The 19,128-nt window shown below is 48.2% G+C and overlaps 1 protein-coding gene across 2 annotated transcripts in view; it reads left to right on the top strand.

Moving 5' to 3' along the window:
- Positions 1 to 19,128, top strand: part of lt (vacuolar protein sorting-associated protein light) — a 184,138-nt gene that overhangs the window by 79,998 nt on the left and 85,012 nt on the right. For both annotated transcript variants that reach the window (XM_055075699.2, XM_072286637.1), the window contains exons 11-13: positions 3,109 to 3,229; positions 15,738 to 15,853; positions 17,405 to 17,458. In XM_055075699.2, coding sequence (XP_054931674.1) covers positions 3,109 to 3,229; positions 15,738 to 15,853; positions 17,405 to 17,458 — 291 coding nt within the window. The remainder of the gene's footprint in view (positions 1 to 3,108; positions 3,230 to 15,737; positions 15,854 to 17,404; positions 17,459 to 19,128) is intronic.

Raw genomic sequence — 19,128 nt, 5'->3', positions numbered from 1 at the left:
CTGGATCAATGATCTCTGTCCAGCGGCTTGTATAAGTTTTATTTTCAAAAGTGAAAAACTTTATCAAGATTGGTTCATTAGATGTTGAGCGCTTCACCTTCATGTGTATGCAGGCAGGAGCACCTGAGGTAAAGGTTCGTTTTAATTCCACTGCCCAAGTGTTATTCATGAGGTTCAATTTACCAAAGTGGCACAGACCAAATGATAGTGTAGAGACAGCTGATTATACCAACCACCCACTACAGTAGAACCTCATTGATACATTCATGTTACGTATGTTTTCCCGGCGCCAATGTTCACAATCGAGAACACAAATAAATGACCCAATAGAGTTAAGCACATTTTTGTCTGGTTCATACGTTACCAGAAAACAAGATTTTTTGGCACTAACGTTCAGTAGGTCGCCAAACAGCGATCGCATGATACGTTTTCTGCTAGATCTCATGTAAACAATAAAATGCATGAGGCGCACGCAATTGAGAATAGTGTATAGCTGCCCCCCACGGCAGCATCACCGCAATACTTGCCCACCCATCTCAAGTGAAAATGCCAGCATGCACTCTGTTTCTCATTTCTACCAGCAGATCTTCTGCGGGGTCGTCACATTCGGCATTCACAGCTATCACCGCCAATCCTATTGTGATAAGCACCTTCGCTTATTTGTTTCACAGTGCATAGTGCCCTCAGAAGCATAATGCACGCTTCTAATAGGTGATAACCAAGATGTGCTGCCATTCCCTGCTGCAGACTGCGATCGTATATGTTTTCCAACCACTAGATCCCATGTGAATAAGAAAAGGCACAAGGCGCGTGCGATCAAGAGCAGTGTATAGCCGCCCATCTCTCATGAAAACGAGAGTGCGCACAGTTTCCTATTCCTGTACCACGAAATCGCCCTGGCATCGCACGCCACATTCACAGCTATCGCCACTAAACCTGTTACGATAAGCATCTTCACCTGATTCACAGCACATGGTGTGTAGTACCATTAATATACTATACTGCATGCTTTTAGTAGGCGATAATCCAAACGCGCTATTGTTCCCTGCTGCAGGCGGCGCGATGTGGGCATCACGGTTCGCTTTGGCGGCATCTGGCGTCACCTACCAGCTCAATTTCTTTTCTGTTTCCAGTGGGCCTCTTAAAACACCACGCAATAGGAAAATAACCAAACATGTCTTGGGCTGCCAGTGCACCACCAGCTTGACGCATGTCAGCGTCTTGTGCCAGCACGATCTGCACAATGCTTCGAATTACTTAGATATAAACAATAGTCGAGTCTGTCAAATTTTTTTTAGGTACTTTGGATTGTACATTTTCCTGTTAGTACGCTTTTTCTCATGGTTTTTTTCGAAAACATATAAATGAGGTTCTACTGTAATTTTCTCAAGGGTGGCGTACCAACACACCCAACATTCAGTACTTCTAAACCACTACTTTTGTGGGTTGTTGCCAATTTTATCCTAATAGCCAGAGCTCATGTGCTTGAGTTAGTGATCTGCACCTCTGCCTGCACAAGGGCTACAGTGTTGCCAACCTATGCTGAAATGATGCCTCAACTGAAGTTACTGAATGTGATCAAAAACAAAAAGGGGGTGTCAGATGGAGTAGCATGCATGGCATAAATGTTATAAACAGGGATACGGTGCCTCGGAAAGGCTGGCCAACGTTTCAATAGGAGGACTTATCTTCGTCAAAGGCGGCCTCATCATCCTTGGCAGGTTAGTTTTAACGATTTAGTAGAGTGATGTCATGTGCAGTTGTCAATGGCGGCTGGCTGTAAATAGAGAGACTGAGATGAAAATGAGTGCTGTCGTTTGACGTCTCTAGATGTGGTTTCTACGACAAGGAGACAAGAGCGGGAGAGTGGGAAGGTGGTAGAAAAAAAAAAGGATGAAAAAAAAAAAAGAGAAGGACACAGAACAGCGGGTTGTTGGGAGAGGGAGAGGTTAGCACTCTTGTGACTGTGCCTATTCCCATTGATAGCATGTTATCGATGGTCACAAATTCAAATTTTGCTGCTCTCCGAGCACTTCTGGACAGCTGGTGACGTCTAATGGGTTAAAGAGAAACTATTTTATTGGTTTTGTTTTTGTCCTTCTCTTTTCTACTTTGCGGAGATATTTAAAGCACCATCATAGTCGGGGTGATGAGTGCCCGTAGTGACGAAAATGGCGTCAACGTTGCACACCGCTGCTCTATGGAAATGTCAAATTTCGGCGTATTCTGTCGCATCTGGGCTTGAATTTCCGAATGATGGTAGCAGCACAGACAAGGAAGATGACTTCGATTTGTCAGACTTTGTACAAATGATGTACAGGCACCTGCCGGTGATTTTCGATTTCTTTTCAAACTGTTTGATCGCTGCCGCGCATTAATCATAAGTTTATCCGGCGTGTCCTAAAAGGTCACAGTTCTTATCTGCAGGGTGTCAACGTCATTCAAGCATGACTGAATGACAGAATTAACAGCCGGCAGCTGCGCAGAAAGTGCAGTTTTGTGCACGACGGCCGGGAGTGGACCTTGGCATCGCGCCTGCTTGTAACCTTTATGCCATGAATGTAAGCAAGGCATGCGATATGTAAATTGGCTGGCATGTGGCCTGCGAGAGTAATGTATTGTGCATATCAAGGGAAGAAGGTTGTAGATCAGTGGGGCACTAATCATAGTAACCAGTTTTGAAAATTATTAGGCTTATTGGGTGGGCATGATTACTTTTTTCCATCCAATGTACTAAATTACTGGGGCTAAATACAGTAACAGTGCATGGGACAGGATAAATGGAAGGTTGTTGAAACATTTATTAAAATAATAATAAAATGTTTTGATCCCTTGGAAGCGTATCCATCAAGGCGAGGGAGGGATGAAAAAGGGGACCAGTTCAACTGTTGTTGACTATTTTAGAGGCACTTATGCAAAAAAGTAGCAACTGCAATATGTGGCGCCATCGTTTTGGAGAACCAGTCAGAAGGCGCCAGGTGGAAGGAAATGGTTCTCTTGTTTGTCATGTCCTATGCGCCGTTACTGTACTTGCCCATAACTTGCACCAAACGGCCCAATTTAGCACTGTTTTGCAGTTTAATTTCTGTGGTGGTTGGGATGATGCAGGAGGGCAGTCGACCCCAACTGAGGGTTATGGAGCCCCATCTCGGCGAAAGTGTCGAGCGCTCAAGTGACATCCTTTCTGTGCGGGGTTTCCGGGCTTACCGGGCCAGTGACTACTGCCTTGGTGAGCACTCCTCTCTGGTTCCCTAGACTTTGAAGGACTGGGACATGCAGCGCCTGTGCAGGAACAGGAAAGAGGGGAAAGCAGGGTTCTTTGCAGCAGTGTGACATCACCTTGAAGGAGGGGCTTTACAGGCATTTCAGGAAATGTGGATCTAGCTTGCATAGCTATCGGGATTAATATGAAAGGGTATAAAGTAAGGTTATGCGGATATCAAATATCACCGAATCGAATGGAATATGACCGAATCAAATCGAATAGCAAACATTTTAGTAATTCAATTAGTAAATAGAATACGTATTTAATTTTTCGAATATTTCATATATTCAATCTAAAGACCTGCACAGTTGCCACATGTCGCGTGTGCCGCAGAGCCCCTCGTGATCGATGTCGCCCAAGTGAGCGTTTCGCTTCATTTTTTGGCTCTAAAGGCCCAACCACTGGCATGCGGCAGCATGGTTTGGCATGCGCCTACAAGAGAATGCGTCGCTTCGAATCGATTGGAGAAAAAGGGCACGCTACCACTGGACACAAGCTCTGACGTGCACCAACGCTCGCTCCTCAGCTGTGGTGCACTGTTGCTTGACCATTTTGTCTTCAACCCTCCAAGTCTGGCCTAAAACAGCTAGCTTAAAACAATAAGTTAGTGATCTGTATGCTCTTTTAGATATAAAAAACACATCTGAATAATGAATGTATGAGTGCCACAACAGTTTCTTTTTATCTTTGAAATAAAAATAGGGCAGAAGATATCGACAACAGTGCTTGCACCTGCTGCCCATGCTGTTGTCTGTCTTCAAGATCGCTTTGCTAACATCTGCATGACCATGCCATATCATATCAAAAACTGTCGTATGAGCTCATTGCATAGCCAGCTATGCAAGAATTGGTTGTGCAAAGTATAATTGAAAGATCTTTATTAGAAAAACAGTTAAACCTCAATATAACGAAGTCAGGAAAATCGGCAATTTGCTTCGTTATATTGAAATTTCGTTCTAGTCAAATTTAATCTTTTATACAAATAAGTATAGTTGCCGATAGATTTTTCTTACATGGAAAGGGACTGCAGAATTTTCTTAACTATTGGGCAATCAAAAAAAGCAAATTTGAATGAGAAAACAATTCATTTTGATAAATTTGGGAGTCAGTGATGAATTATACGGTTTCATGCCACGTATGTCGACGATATCGTCTTGACACCACAAATTAAGCCAAGCCAGCCACACTTTCGCATGTACTCCACCCCCATGGCTGACATCGTCACCTACACTAGGACGACGTTATCAGGAAAAGTGCCAGCAACGGGGAGGGAATGCTTCAGCTGCCTCTTGCTCTAATGGGTCACCGAAGCTCGAGATTAGGCAACTTCCAATACTAAACCCGCGGTAAGACAGCTTACATGGAGCCATGCCGTCTCGGCACGCCCACTCTTTGCACACGCAGCAGATTGCCCCTGAAACAGGGTGCGTGGCTGCATATGAGCTTACCCGTGCTTACAGCCATGCTCAACAACGGCGGAGACGCACGCCAACTTACCCCCCATTCTGCCCCTGCCCCCTCATGCACACTTAACCTAGTTACCACGCAGCACCGAACGTGTCTGGTATTCCAGTAACCACAGGCGGGTTGGGCCTTTTGATGGATGGGTGGAGGCATAAACTCAAGCTGATGAAGCAACTTTAGCGAAAACATACATGAGCGGCCTAATCGGTCTTCACCGTCCATCCACCTCCTCGCGCAGAGCTTAACCAGCCAAACAAAGAGGTAATATTTCTCTAACCAAGTGTAAAACATTTTAAACATTTACAAAAACAGCATGTTAACGGTTACGCTCCTGCGAAAAATTTACACCAGCAGCAAGGCGGGATACATTTTGTTACTGCTACTGCATTTGGTTGAGCTCTGTGCCACCAGGTGGCTGCACCATGCAGATCATTCACATTTGCGCTTCTGCTCATCCTGTGAAACAGCAAGGTCAAGTGGCCAGGCTCTGTCTCCTTAATTGCGTTCACCCGAATACCATACTCGCAAAACGCTATTGTGGTAGTAATGCTCCGGTGTAAAGGGACGGCTGCAAACATGCAAATTCTGGTGCCGATCGGATAGCGACAGTCAGATGCGCTGCAGCCACTCCGCTTGTCTGCTGCCTTGCAGAGGAACACAGCTTGACATATTGCCACTCGCTACGCTTGCAGCCCACAATGCTACAAAGGCGATTCTTGGTGTTCACAAAAAGACAGACCGACACTGACTGTGGAGCTCTCATCAAGACAGAGCACATTGTAACCCAAGCCAAGGCATTGTACAAGCAGGTGACATTTGCTGTGTGCCGGAAGTGCTTAAGTTGTGGGAATGCGCAACTCTCGCGCGTCCCCTGATATCTTGTTTTCCTGCATAGCTTCCATCTCCTGCAGTGCGGCTTCGCCGCGTGGCCTGGTGCCCGCGACGGTCGGAGTAGTTGAAGCGTAGTACAAGAGATGGCGCGAGTGTTGCGCTTTGGTGGGGTTACTTGGGCGCAAGGTAGAATACGCTGGCTCTTGGGCTGCGGGTCGAGGTATGACGCGGATGTCCCGCGCGTGCACCGATCCATGCTTCTGCGAGACCGTCTCGCGTGGCATCCATCGAACGCACCACCGTTCGCGTGACCGTACGCGCGAACGACCAGGCGTTGGGGATCCAGCATGGGGCGAACATATTCGCTCGTTATCCGGTCGCGGTGAGTCGGACTTCTAGATTTGTTGCGCGCCCGTCGGCATGTTTGGTGGACAGCAACTCGGCTGGCAGGCATTGATCTATGAAAGGTGCAATAAATGCCCTTGTGATTGTTTGCACTACTGTGTTGTCGTCCCTTTGTCCCAAGAGCATGGGTGTGAGAACCCCACAAAGTGTAGTGAGAAATTGTTCTTATGTATTCTCTTTCTGTTACTTTCTTTTTATAGAAACAAATTAACTGACATTCCATCTATTACGAACATCATTTGTTCACCATAAAGGTGGCAAAATTGTTGATGACGCGCGCTGGGCAGCCAATCGAATAGCTCACACTACTGACATCAATTGGGTGATTTAGGTCTGTGGGAGATACGGGGTTCTCCTCCGTACTCTTGGGGACAAAGGAACGACAACACAGTAGTGCAAACAGTCACAAGGGCATTTATTGCACCTTTCATAGATCAATGCCTGCTAGCCGAGTTGCTATCCCCAAAATATGCCGATGGGCGCGCGACAAATCTAGAAGTCCAACTTACCGCGACCGCATTGCGAGCGAATATGTTCGCCCCATGCTGGATCCCAACGCCTGGTCGCTCGCGCGTAGTGTCACGCGAACGGTGTCCAAGGCGGCCACGCGAGACGGTCTCGCAGAAGCATGGTCGGCGCACGCGCGGGCGGCACGTCCGTCCCGCTCGCTTCCCGAACCCAAAGAGACCAAACGCCTTCCTTTCGGCTCCCAAGTAACCTCGCCTGTCGGCGGCGTTAGCAGCGCAACACTCGCGCCATCTCTCGCACTGCGCCCCAACCACATCGACCGCCGCGGGCATCACTCCGGCCACGCGGCGAAGCCGCACTACAGGAGGCGCGCTATGCGGGAAAAACATCAGGGGACGCGCGAGAGTCGCGCATCCCCACAGGTCATATGGGTAGGGGCAGCTGAAAATTTCGCTGAGCAGTGTGCTGCGATCGGCAGCGATGTACATTTTAAAAACCTTATAATAAATTACACGCTTTACTTGAGTACTTAGGTGTGTCAATTAATGATCAGAAGGACCTACTCAGAAGGATCAGAAGGACCTACTAATGAGGTCTTCATTGACTGATAGCGTACACACCGTGCCAGACTGAGAAGTAGGGTTACTTGAAGCATCTTTTACACTATACTATACAGGACGTAAATTTTCTCCATTTTCTCCACCATTTTCATCAAGAAGACACACATCTTCGGTACTCTCTTTAGAAGAGTGATAGCGCACGAAGCTCCAGAAATATTTTGAATTACATGTCATGCTGGATTCAACGCATTCAAAGTGGTGGTAGTGCTCAGTCTAATAGTCGTAGCAATAATAATAATAATAATAATAATAATAATGATGATGATGATGATGATGATGATGATAATAATAATAATAATCTTAGCAGTAATATGGCACTTTAGACAGCTCCCAAGGCTAAATAAAGAAAAGGCTGAGGCACGTATGTTAGAATGTCTGATAACCAGCCATCTGGGCCAGGAACTTTCAGGATGCAGAAGACACACACGCACACACACACATACACACACACACTTACGCTCACGCACGAATGCTTGCTCACTCGCAGAGCACGTCACACACATACATACAGGGAAAAACCGGGTAGTCGACAGGTGCACAATGCACAGGAGCACCGATACAGTCCGGTCGCAAAGAAGGGGAGTTCGAATGGCTGGAGGGGTGGAGAGCAAGCTCTGTATGCCAGATGTAAGCATGGAGTTGTGGTGTCGGGCCGTACAGGTGAGCTGGGGATCAGGCTGTCCCAAGGAGTAAGAAACCTTTAGGAGGGTCAATTCCACTCTCTGCAGCGACCAGAAAAGGTCAGAAGCCCATAGAGCAACTATTATGCAGGCAGCCAAGAAAGAAATTACTGCCATTTCAATTGCCAAGGCAACCGGTCGCGCGTGTTGCTCACGTTTGGCCCGGCACAAGTTCTACTGATGGCACTCACATGCGCTTCTTTATCGCTGGTAGCCTGGACAGCAATTGGTGCTATGCTTCAACCATTTGAGCACAGTCAAAAATGAAACACATTCCTTTCAATGACCGCTATAATAAGAGGATCTGTAGCTTTCGGTTGTACGCGGCCCTAGTGTTTCACATCCAGGCAAAGATTTGAAGTGCTGCTGTCGTTTGTCGAAGGCAAACAGGCCTTCAGTTTCTTCTAGTATGTGACCAAGCTGATTTTCCTCAAGCTTATGGGCCTCACACTCTGTGTGAACATCGCTGACGTTCACTGCCATTGATGTTCCTGGCTTGTCATATACACTCATTCTTAATCTTTTAACGGTAGCTTGACGATATTTGATGACGCTTTGTGGGGAGTCCACCTCTTTTTCGGGGATGTCAGGGATTCTGGAGATGGAAGAAAGATACAGGGAACAGCGTCTGGGCACCGTCCGGGTTTCTTTCAGGTATTACCTGGCCTCTGAGCTCGCCATAGTAGTTATCCCGTCTCATCATGTTGCTCGTGAAGTGCTTCTCGCAGACGTACTCTCTCAGTGTGAGCTGACGGCCGTCCCCAGGAATCACGGCAGTCCATGCTTACAGATGTTGCCCACATTTTCCCTGCAAGACTTGTACCTGCTTTTGCAGTTTTCAACACAACACCTGTGTCCCATCTTAGGCTAGCGAATTTCGCAGAAGGGCACTTGCACATAGCAGCGCTGTTAGTATTAAAGCCTTCTAACAGACACCAACAAGAACTGTTGCTGTTTGACTTAAGGGCACACAAGTACAACGTTACGGCATGCCCACTGAAGCGAACGTCCGTGTCATCTGCTTGTCGTCTGCTTTGAGCGGAAGACACGGGTGCCGCCGAAGAAGGTGCACCCAAGCTGCCTGCTCGGGCATCAGCATTTTTGAAAATTTTCGCTCTTGTTTACATGATGCGCTGCAATGCGCTGCCACTGCATGTGCCTCCATTGGCACATGATTTTTTTTTTTTGTGATGGTATCTGGTTGCCCATGCTGACGGGAGTTTCAACTCCTTAATATTCTTCCTCTGTGGGCAGTCCTGACGGCTTGTTCAGACGGACTGAAAAAGGAAGATATCTGAGTGCTGTCTGGAGAGCCATCAAGCACTCTGCAGAATTGACAGACTAGTGCAATGCTGCGCTGGTATTGCAGGGTGTGTCACATGAGGGCTTTGAGGTGATCTGCGCAGACTGGCATGAGCTTGTGATAACCAAGAAGACGAGAGTACAGGGTGCATGTTTGCCCGGCACTGAACAAGCTCAAGTTAGTCAGTGAGGTGAGTTTAGTACAGGGACTATACTGGTGAGCAGTACTCAAGCCGTGGCAGAATGAGAGAAGTGTAGAGAGCTGTGAAAACCTCAGGTCCACATGAACAGGAGATACAGGGCACAAACCCCAGAATGCAACAAGCCTTAGATACAGTGCTGTTGACATGTGCAGAAAAGTCGAGAGAAGAGCTGAATGTTACACCCAGAATGGGAAGAGCCCGATCAGTCTTCATAGGGGCGTCTTCCAGGAAGTAGGTCAGGCAGGCAGTTGGCGGGGAGGGGGGGGGGTTTGTTGTGGCTGATGCGCATGGCAGCACTTTTTTCAGTGCTACTACAAAGTTTGTTATTGCTGGCCCAGTCATTCACCTCTACAGAATGTATTTATTTCAAGTGCATATGCTGTGTATGAGCATCATGTTGCAGTGAAAATGTTAACTTGTTAATGAAACACGTTCTGCAAACATACATTAGGAGCTTGGTTTTGAGATAATCTTTTTCCTAGCTACTGTACATACTATCAAAGCGAGAAACATTTCAGAGGAAGCTTAAGAAATTTAGGCAGCTTAAGCATACCGTCTGCACAAAGCATTGATGGCTCCTTTTCCCCTTCCCTGCAATGCCCTCACATCACCTACTCTTTGACGCATTTGACGCATTTGCACGTGCCGAAGTGTGTTGATGCATGCCTGTGGTTGGGCCGTAAGGAGCATTGAGGATGCCGCGGACAGGCCTGCCACCTCGGCTGATTTGGTAGCAGACTTTGTTACTGCAAGCACACCCCGATGTTGTCCTGATGCGAGGATCGCACGCACAGTGCTCTAACACCGCAATTTTCAGAACAGCAGCATGTTGGTCGGGGCCGATTCTGTCAGTACAAGGTTCCTCCGGGTCGACAGGGCCAATCAAAATGATAACGTGAAACCCGGACAGAGGAAACATCAACAAAAGCACCGCATATTTCGCAATGTGTGAAAGAATATGCGAAAATAGGGGCAACTAGCAGCAGATAGACATGCACGTCGTGTTGGATATGTGCATCCGATGAGCCTTCACTGTAGCCCACACGCATTATCTTGGGACCGATCACATAATGAGCCAGCCTTGTAAACATACTGGGGGCAGTCATTTCGCAATGGCTTGCAACCCGTTACTACATTGGCCAGCTGCAAATTTGCAATGAATGCTGCCTAGACCATTAGGCCTAATCAGTACTGTTTCATCTGGCATCTGCAACTTGTGGTCTCCTCGCTACGCTCACGGCGCGCACGCTCCGATATTGCGCGCGCCGAACGACCACCGCGGGTTCGAGCACTTCGAGCCGCCCTGCGCGCAGGGCACCGCGTCTGCGCCCGCTCCGTGTGCCGACGCACAGCTGTGCGCGTACGCGCCCCGCCGGCCCCAGCTTAGGGGAAGGCGAGACCGCGCACGCAGCAAGGGAGACCCTAGGCAGAGCTCTCCAGAACCAACAAAGAACATTTATTGAGCTGGGACTCAATACAAACATCAGTTTTAACGTCACGTCCGAATCTGAAGCTAATTACACAAAAGATGGCCAAATGGTCGCCGGTGGCCGCTAAGGGCGCACCGCGACAGAGAGAGAACAAAGAACCCCAGCAGTAAGAGGCTGCTTATCCTTCGGTCAGCGCCTGCCATCGCACGCCCCACAGCAGAGAAAAGGGAAATAGAAAGAAACGACAGACGAACAGACAGGGGCACGATCGGAAGACGCTGCCTCAGGACATCGAAACGACGGAAGAGTGCGCGCGCCCGCCGAGGCCGGGACCCCACCGAACCGAAGTAACCATCGGCCGGCGGCGGACAAAGGGGGCCACCGCCGGCAGAGAGGAACACGTACGCACCTTCAGACGCCCCGATGTTGTCTCCCCAGGCCCCCGTCTTGCGCGCGCTTACCCGGAGCGCACGCAAGCAGGGCTCGAATCCCGCCAAAATGTCAGCCAAGGGGGAAAGCCTGTTGACCTTCGCGTGGGCGGGATGACAGCAGAGCGACAGTGTTTCATGACCCGCTGCCACCCCGTCCAGGCAAGGAGGAGAGGGACACGGAGCCCCCGGCAACACAATGCGATGGCCCCCACACAACCACCACGAGAGCCACAAACCCCACATCCCTCCCTCCTTAAATGCCCCTGCCAATGCAAGGCTGGTGGCTCCGCTGCCAGCCAAAAAGAAAAGAAAACGAAGAACAAAGAAATAGTCATTACATTGCAATACCGGAGCTATCCATTGGCAGCTAGAACCTAAAATCACCAGCCCCCAAAAGATAAATAAAAAAGACATCAAAGGCAGAAAAGCAAGCTATTAGAATAAAGTAAATAGGGAGGTCTGAGGTACATAACAGCAAAACAAAAAAGTCCAGACAAACCCACGCTTTAACGTGAACATGGACAATAAAAGCATCCACTAAAGAAAATGTAAGAGTAACAATAAAAGACAAACGCTTAGAAACATAATGACATTCGGACACAAACGTGGACAAGGGAAAATAACAAAACGTTGGCCTATACCATCAATCAAAACAAAAGAGAATAACGAACGGTTCAGAAGGCGTACGAAGAATGTCCATGCTAAATATCTCCGGCGGGCACAAACAAAGCCCACATGCCTCACGTGCGACTTCAAGCCACTTTAACAGCGTCCGGCAGCGGCCTCTGGTGCCGGCGCTTCTAGCGGTGTCCGCTCCATGGTACAGCCATGATCCGCGCCAATCGTCGTGACCGCACAGCCCGATCCACAGCCCCGCCGTCACCAGGCTTCGATCCAGGTCGACATCGGCCGTTGACGCAACACGGCAGCGAAAACGCACGCGAAACATTCTCGAAACGCAAAACACATAGATACAAATAAATTACTAACATAAAAGCCACACGAACCATACCTAAGGAAACACATACACAAATGCAAAACGAAGACGGCTAGGTAAGACACAGAGAAACAAGTAGCCTAACGAAGAAACACTGAACAAAGGGAAACAAGGACAGAGAAAGACGGATAGCAGCCTGCCTGATTGCAGCGAAGTGGATAGCTGAGAGCTTTTTGAAGAGAAATGGGTGGCTGATCCAAAGTAGTGGATCCGCATAGGCATGCCTCATCTCAGTATAAATGGTTACTCCGTCTGAGTTCAGCCGGACACAGTAAACATGGTCTTCACTAGCGCGATGACATACGACTTTGACGCTAGCGGAAATTCCTTCCACAGACGCACACTGTCCATCCGCGACACCAATCAAAACTGACTTCGACTAGCGATGTCTATGTAATGAATAGACGTGGAAGGTTCGGTGATAGACGAAAAGTCGCTCCATGCCGGGCCAAGTCACAGCGTGCATCGATTTTAACGAAAACCTTGGCGCTCTGATGACCGTGCGATACTTGCCAGAGGGGTGCTAAATCGCGTTTCTCCGGCGCTGGGGGTTACCACCTTGAACACAGCTTTCACATTGCAGTTTTAGCGGGTGGCACACGATCTTCATCGGCCGAGCTCGTTGTGACCCCGCAGAGCGAACCCACCCGGGGCAACAGCGACACACGCTGTATCCGGCTCCACGCGCCCGTTGCAATACCAGCCACGTTCCGGCGCTCCGCCTCCCTGAGGCCGTCGAACAACTATGTACAATTATTTACAAACGTGTCACTCTGCGGTCCCTTCGGCGCTTTTCGGGCCGTTTAAAAAAAAATACAAAAAGACGATTCCGACACCCTAGTGGGGGTGGCTGGTTTCATTCCCCCGGCTGACTTTCCACCCGGGCTGTCCTCCCTGTCATCGCCGTGGGCTTGCGGGGAGGAGCATCTCCTTCTGCGCACGCGACGGTGGGATGTCCGGGGCGCTTGCCTCCTCGCAGAGCGGGCTTGTTTTGTGGCCTTTGTCTCCGCTCGGCTATTGCGCTGCCAGTTTTGCCCCTCAATTGATGGTGCAGAAGGGACCACCACTAACCGGTCTGCCTAAATGGAGATGTTGGGTGACAGAGGGCATAATAATAGTGCGTCAGCCATCAGGGCTTGAATTTTTGCGAGGAAAGGCACGCATTAACCTAAACTGCCGGGCAGGCCACTGAGCCGCGCCAACAATAGCAAAAGTGTGTATATTTGCAGAATTAGCCGGCGTTAGAGGCACTGTTCCCAAGCAGTCCGCGCAATTAGCAGCCGCCAGAATGTTAATGATGCTAGAGACTCACGTAAATCCTTCGGACTCACCGAATCCATGAGCAGATGGAAGGACGGAAAAGTCAGCCCTCCTGGTATGAATCGGCGAGACCTCCGGCCCCGCGTGGTCTCCACAATCGAGGACAACTGCAGCATCTCGGCGGCCACTTGACTACTTTCCTCATCCGCGCTTCGCAGCACGGAACTTCGAAGTGGTTGTCCGATACGCTTACCACGCTACTTTTACTGAGGCAAGGTATGACAGAAAGAGTGAGAGGAAAATAGACGAATTCGGCACACGGATGAGAGACATGGCTCGGTTGACAAAGCGCGTTCGCAACGCAGCCTCTGCAATGCAGCAGCCCGGACACTCAGCGACCAGAGGCTGATTAGGCCCCTGGCCCCACGTTGGGCACCAATTTGTGGTCTCCTTGCTACGCTCACTGCGCGCACGCTCCGATATCGCGCGTGCCGGACGACCACCGCGGGTTCAAGCACTCCGAGCCGCCACGCGCGCAGTGCACCGCGTCTGCGCCCGCTCCATGTGCCGACGCGCAGCTGCGCGCGTACGCGCCCCGCCGGCCCCAGCTTAGGGGAAGGCGAGACCGCGCGTGCAGCAAGGGAGACCCTAGGTGGAGCTCTCCAGAACCAACAAAGAACATTTATTGAGCTGAGACTCAATACAAACATCAGTTTTAACGTCACGTCCGAATCTGAAGCTAATTACACAAAACATGGCCGAATGGTCGCCGGTGGCCGCTAAGGGCGCACCGCGACAGAGAGAGAACAAAGAATTCCAGCAGTAAGAGGCTGCCTATCCTTCGGTCAGCGCCTGCTATCGCGCGCCCCACAGCAGAGAAAAGGGAAATAGAAAGAAACGACAGACAAACAGACGGGGGCACGATCGGAAGACGCTGCCTCAGGCCATCGAGACGACGGAAGAGTGCACGCACCCGCCGAGGCCGGGACCCCGCCGAGCCGAAGTAACCATCGGCCGGCGGCGGACAAAGGGAGCTGCCGCTGGTAGAGAGGAACACGTACACACCTTCAGACGCCCCGATGTGGTCTCCCCGGGCCCCCGTCTTCGGGCCCCGCAAGCAGGGTCCGAATCCCGCCAAAATGTCAGCCAATGGGGAAAGCCTGTTGACCTTCACGTGGGCGGGATGACAGCAGAGCGACAGTGTTTTATGACCCGCTGCCACCCCGTACAGGCAAGGAGGAGAGGGACACGGAGCCCCCGGAAACACAACGCAATGGCCCCCACACAACCACCGCGAGAGCCACAAACCCCACAAACTAAAGTTGCGGTTTGGTGCCGAATCGACACAGATCTATTCGCAGCCGGCACATGACACTCGGAAAGCCGGCAAAGCGCCTCGCAAACGAGAGAGAGACATGGTAGGTGGACGAGGAGGAGGAGGGGATTAGCGAGCACTGTGAACTTGCCGTAACCCTGAGATTTCAGATTCCTTGACATGTGGCAAATCTCGCCACAGCTGACATGTGGACGGTACCTGCTCTTTGCTGTCAGTGCCAGGTGTGCACGGAGCGGAGATCAAGTCACGGGGTGCAGGGTCGTTTCGTTGGTCAAGCAGATTGACCTTACGATAACCCACCTACTGTAAAGTTGAGGTAGCCCTTCTGCATTCTGGAGAAAAACAAGAAAGCAAACCTTTCTATGCAATAAATAAAAGGTTGGCAGGAAAGGCAGGTGCACTATTAAACTGAGAACCTCATTGGCATTCAGTACAGCAGAACGCCTATAATTCACTAGTTTTACAGGAAACAAAGCACTTGATTCTATTCAGCAGAAATCCTACTGAAAAAAAAAATTTTTTCCAGGTCTTTATATACTAGAACTAAGTTATAATAAGCACTGGCATACTAATTTGGTGTTTCCATTAATAAGAATAGACTGTACTGTATATCTTGATTTCTATGTACCTAAGTTACTGATAGCTTGCAACATTCTTGTTATGCAATGCTAGGAGACTCTCAAGCATGTGCAGCACCGTGTTTTTTTGCCCAAAATTTGTAAGCATTAGGTTTGGTGAAACATTTTTTGATATTCGATGTGAAATCTACTATTTGGTAGTCGCGCACCCCTAGTATAGAGCAGGAATGTTCTGCGGAGGTAGTTATTGAACAAACTGCTTTTATTCATGGCACGGGTAATCTTTTTTGCTTACACAACATCACTGTATCCTTGTCTCTTACACGTTTCATAAATTCAACTACAATACAGTTCGACTCACACTGTGGGTGACTGTGTAAATGTACGTTCATGCCTGGCTGCAAGGATTAGGTGGTCTGCAGGTGTGATGTGCCACCAGACGATGTGCCTTTCTTTTTGCCTTGCAGACAGCCTCCCAGAGGAGGGTCTTTTCTTTGTGGTGAGCCCTAAGGATGTGATAGTAGCCAAGCCTCGTGACCAGGATGACCACGTCGACTGGCTCTTGAAGCACCAGAAGTATGAGGTGTGCCTGCGCAGTACTCTGAATTGTACTCTATCAGCTGTCTTTGTGCACTTCAGGATTTGTACTTGTTCTCAAAGACTCTAGAGTAGAAAAATTTAGTTTTCACTGCCTTGAGAACACTTAAGTTTCATGAAGTGACTTAAAGGGACACTAAAGAAAAATGTTAGCTTGAGCTAAATTGAAAGTTCATGCTTCTGTAATAACGAATTCATCATTCGTAGCAAGGACAGTGCTTTTGTAAGCAAGAGTGTGACGCAAAGTGAGAATTTTAGCGGCGCCACCTGTTTTAACTATAGTACTCCTCTCATGTGACGTTGGCGTTTCAAAGACTGGCACCACCAACAAGCAGAAAGATAGAGACAAAAGATGTGTACAAGTGAAGAGCTGGCAGCAGGAAACGAGAGAGCCCGCACTGCATGCAGAGAGTGAGGGCGAAAGGAAGAGGTGCGCTAATGCTGCCGGTGCCAGTTGAGAGAGCTGGGGCTGATTCACAGAAAGTGGCGCAAGAGAAAGTGATGGGTAGGCATTGTTGAGTACTCGGTTTTGACACAGGCCATTCAAATTGTTGAGTGGCAGCGGTATCTTTGGTGGCAATTTTGTATGCAGAAAAGTCATATATTGGCTCGCAGAAAATGGCAATAGACCTCTTAAGAGATAATATATACTGCTAACTCAACGTAATATTTTCCTTTGGTGCACCTTTAAAAATTTGCGAATTTCATGTTGGGCTTTATCAAGATCTTTTGGAATGTCTGTCTACAACATTGCTCAAGTCCTGAAGTTATGACAAACTATTCTGGTTGGCAGCATTGTGGTAGTTTGTGGTGATTTGCTTGTTAAGCCTTCTTTTCCATCGGTATATATATATATATTTTTTGAAAGTCAATAAAATAAAATCGAGCTCATTGTTGAGTGTTTTTTGTCGTCTTCAAAGCGTAAGCTAGAACACTGCTTTTTAGTCCTTGAAAGTGTTTTGGGCTCGATACATTTTGCACAAGGACCATCGCAGACCATTTTTGTGGCTTGAAGCTTGCATAGCATTGCAAAGACGAGCTCCTGGCAAAGAATAAAGCAGACCTTGCATGTTGCCTACTGCAGATCTGGCTCTTGCATCGCAATTTTTCATTTGTTTTTTGCCAGTATCGGACAGCGTTTGCAACGTTTGTAGTGTGCAGACACTTCCTTGCTTGCCACCGAATTCACACCATCGTCATGAGTTCACATGTTCACAAATCGACCAAAATGGGCCATGCTCTTAGGAGCAAAAATCAGAATGCATTGATTCTCTCACAAAAAAAGGGCTTATATACTTAATCAAAATAAAAGGCACTCGAAGTAGATGAACTCACCACATGGGCTACTGAGCGACCCTTTGTTCACCCACTTCACACTCTTGCTGGACTTTTGAGGTCTAATAAGGCCATTGTTCATGGACACCTTTCCACAAACAGTCCACATGATATTTAACTTTATATAAGGAATTGACGAATAATTGATGCACCAATATTATAAGACAGTGATTATGATTCTTTACTTTTTCTCCATGTGCAGGAGGCTGTGCAGGTTGCATTGTCCAGTCGTGATCTCAAGAGGCACGCATTACAAGTGAGTTAACAGTGAAAGTGGCAAGACGTGCAATAGGACACGAAACAATGTGAAATAAGACCAGGACAGGAAAGAGGATCACTTGCAGCTTTTATGTACTGGTGTCATTTCGTATTGTTTTGCACCACTAGTATGAACCAACTAGCCCAGCAACAATGAGAAATTGATGGTGACATAGTAATGACAAGGCTGAGCACAAATGTGTATAACTGTATAGTTGTGCTCACTTGTACACTACATATGGTTGAGCATAATGTACAGTTGTGTGTTTGCCTTCATGACTGCTATGTCACATATTTTTTGCTGGTTGTATCCGTTTTTGTCTCGTATTTACTTCTTGGGAGCAAAATAAAAGAACACAGTTTTGAAGCAGGGTGCACATGTGAAGAGTTAGCTGCTGAGTTATCGTGGTAAAGAAACAGCACATTCATGTGACAGTGGACTCAAGTCTAGTGCCCCTTCAAGATTCACAGCGGAAGCATGCCCTCACATTTTTTTTTTATCTTCCTGGCTGTCTTGCTGCTTTTCTTGCATGTGTAATATTGTATGCAGAGTGTCCCAGATAAACTTTAGCCAAGCTATAGCCTAGCAAAAATGCCAGTAGAATTTTCTATTGGTTCAATACAGCAATCTTGTGAGTTCTACAAATAACTTATTGGAACTCTATGGAATTTATTTGGACTCTATTGGTACCAATGTGGTCTAGTAGGTGACATCTAATTGTCGCCTATAGGACCAATAGTTTGCATTGGTACCAATAATGACAGCTATTAGTAACTTTTGGGACCAATAGTTTAGTATCAGCACCAATAAGGCCTAATAGCTGACAGCTGTTTGTTGCTTTTATGATCAATGAGCTCATATTGGCACCAGTAAGGTCCAATGAGCATGAGCCATACATTTCTCGTTGGACCAATAGGGACTCTAAAATATAATGGAACTGGATATGCACCTAGCTGCACAAATTTCAAAAATACTTCATTGTGCCGCTTGGAAAAGCGCACGATAGAGCTGCCATGGTTATAGAATTCATGTGTTGAGTCAATGCCTCCTTTACTAGATGCCTGCCGCATCGCTAGTCTCCCCATTGGAGCAGAGGTTCCCGTAGTTCAGGGTAGTTGCAGAGAGACGGCGCTCGCTGCCGACCCGCTTCCTGTTGCAGATGAAGTGACGATTGCTAGGCTGGCGCGCTCTCGACCAATGGCTTGACGTGAGACCACAGGTCCAGCCTCCGGGATCGCAAAAGACGCCGCTAAAATCTCGGAGGCAGGGCTATGTGATTTAGGTTTGCCGCGACCACCGCAGCTAGCGCTCGCAGCCGAACCGGGTGGAGAGGAGGAAAGAGGAGAGGGGCAGGAACCAGCCTCTCGGCTCACATGGCAGGCATCTAGTAAAGGAGGCATTGGTTGAGTATGTAGCAGTTTTGTATATGACCAACTTGATTCAACAGTTGTCCCTCCACTTCATCAGGCTGACAGAGCCCACACCTCCTAGAACCATTTGAAGGAGGTGTTGGCAGAGGCCGCGTATGCGCAGTGTCATTTCTGGCGTTCCCATTACCCAATTCCATTACAGCAAACAACCCTACATAGTTAAACCTCTATATAACAAATTTCAGTGTAATGAAATTCTCAATATAATAAAGTATTTAACTTCTTGTAACTTATACG

This window comes from Dermacentor andersoni, chromosome 2 (assembly GCF_023375885.2).
Source record: "Dermacentor andersoni chromosome 2, qqDerAnde1_hic_scaffold, whole genome shotgun sequence".
NCBI lineage: Eukaryota > Metazoa > Arthropoda > Arachnida > Ixodida > Ixodidae > Dermacentor > Dermacentor andersoni.
This window is presented reverse-complemented; position numbering and strand designations above follow the sequence as displayed.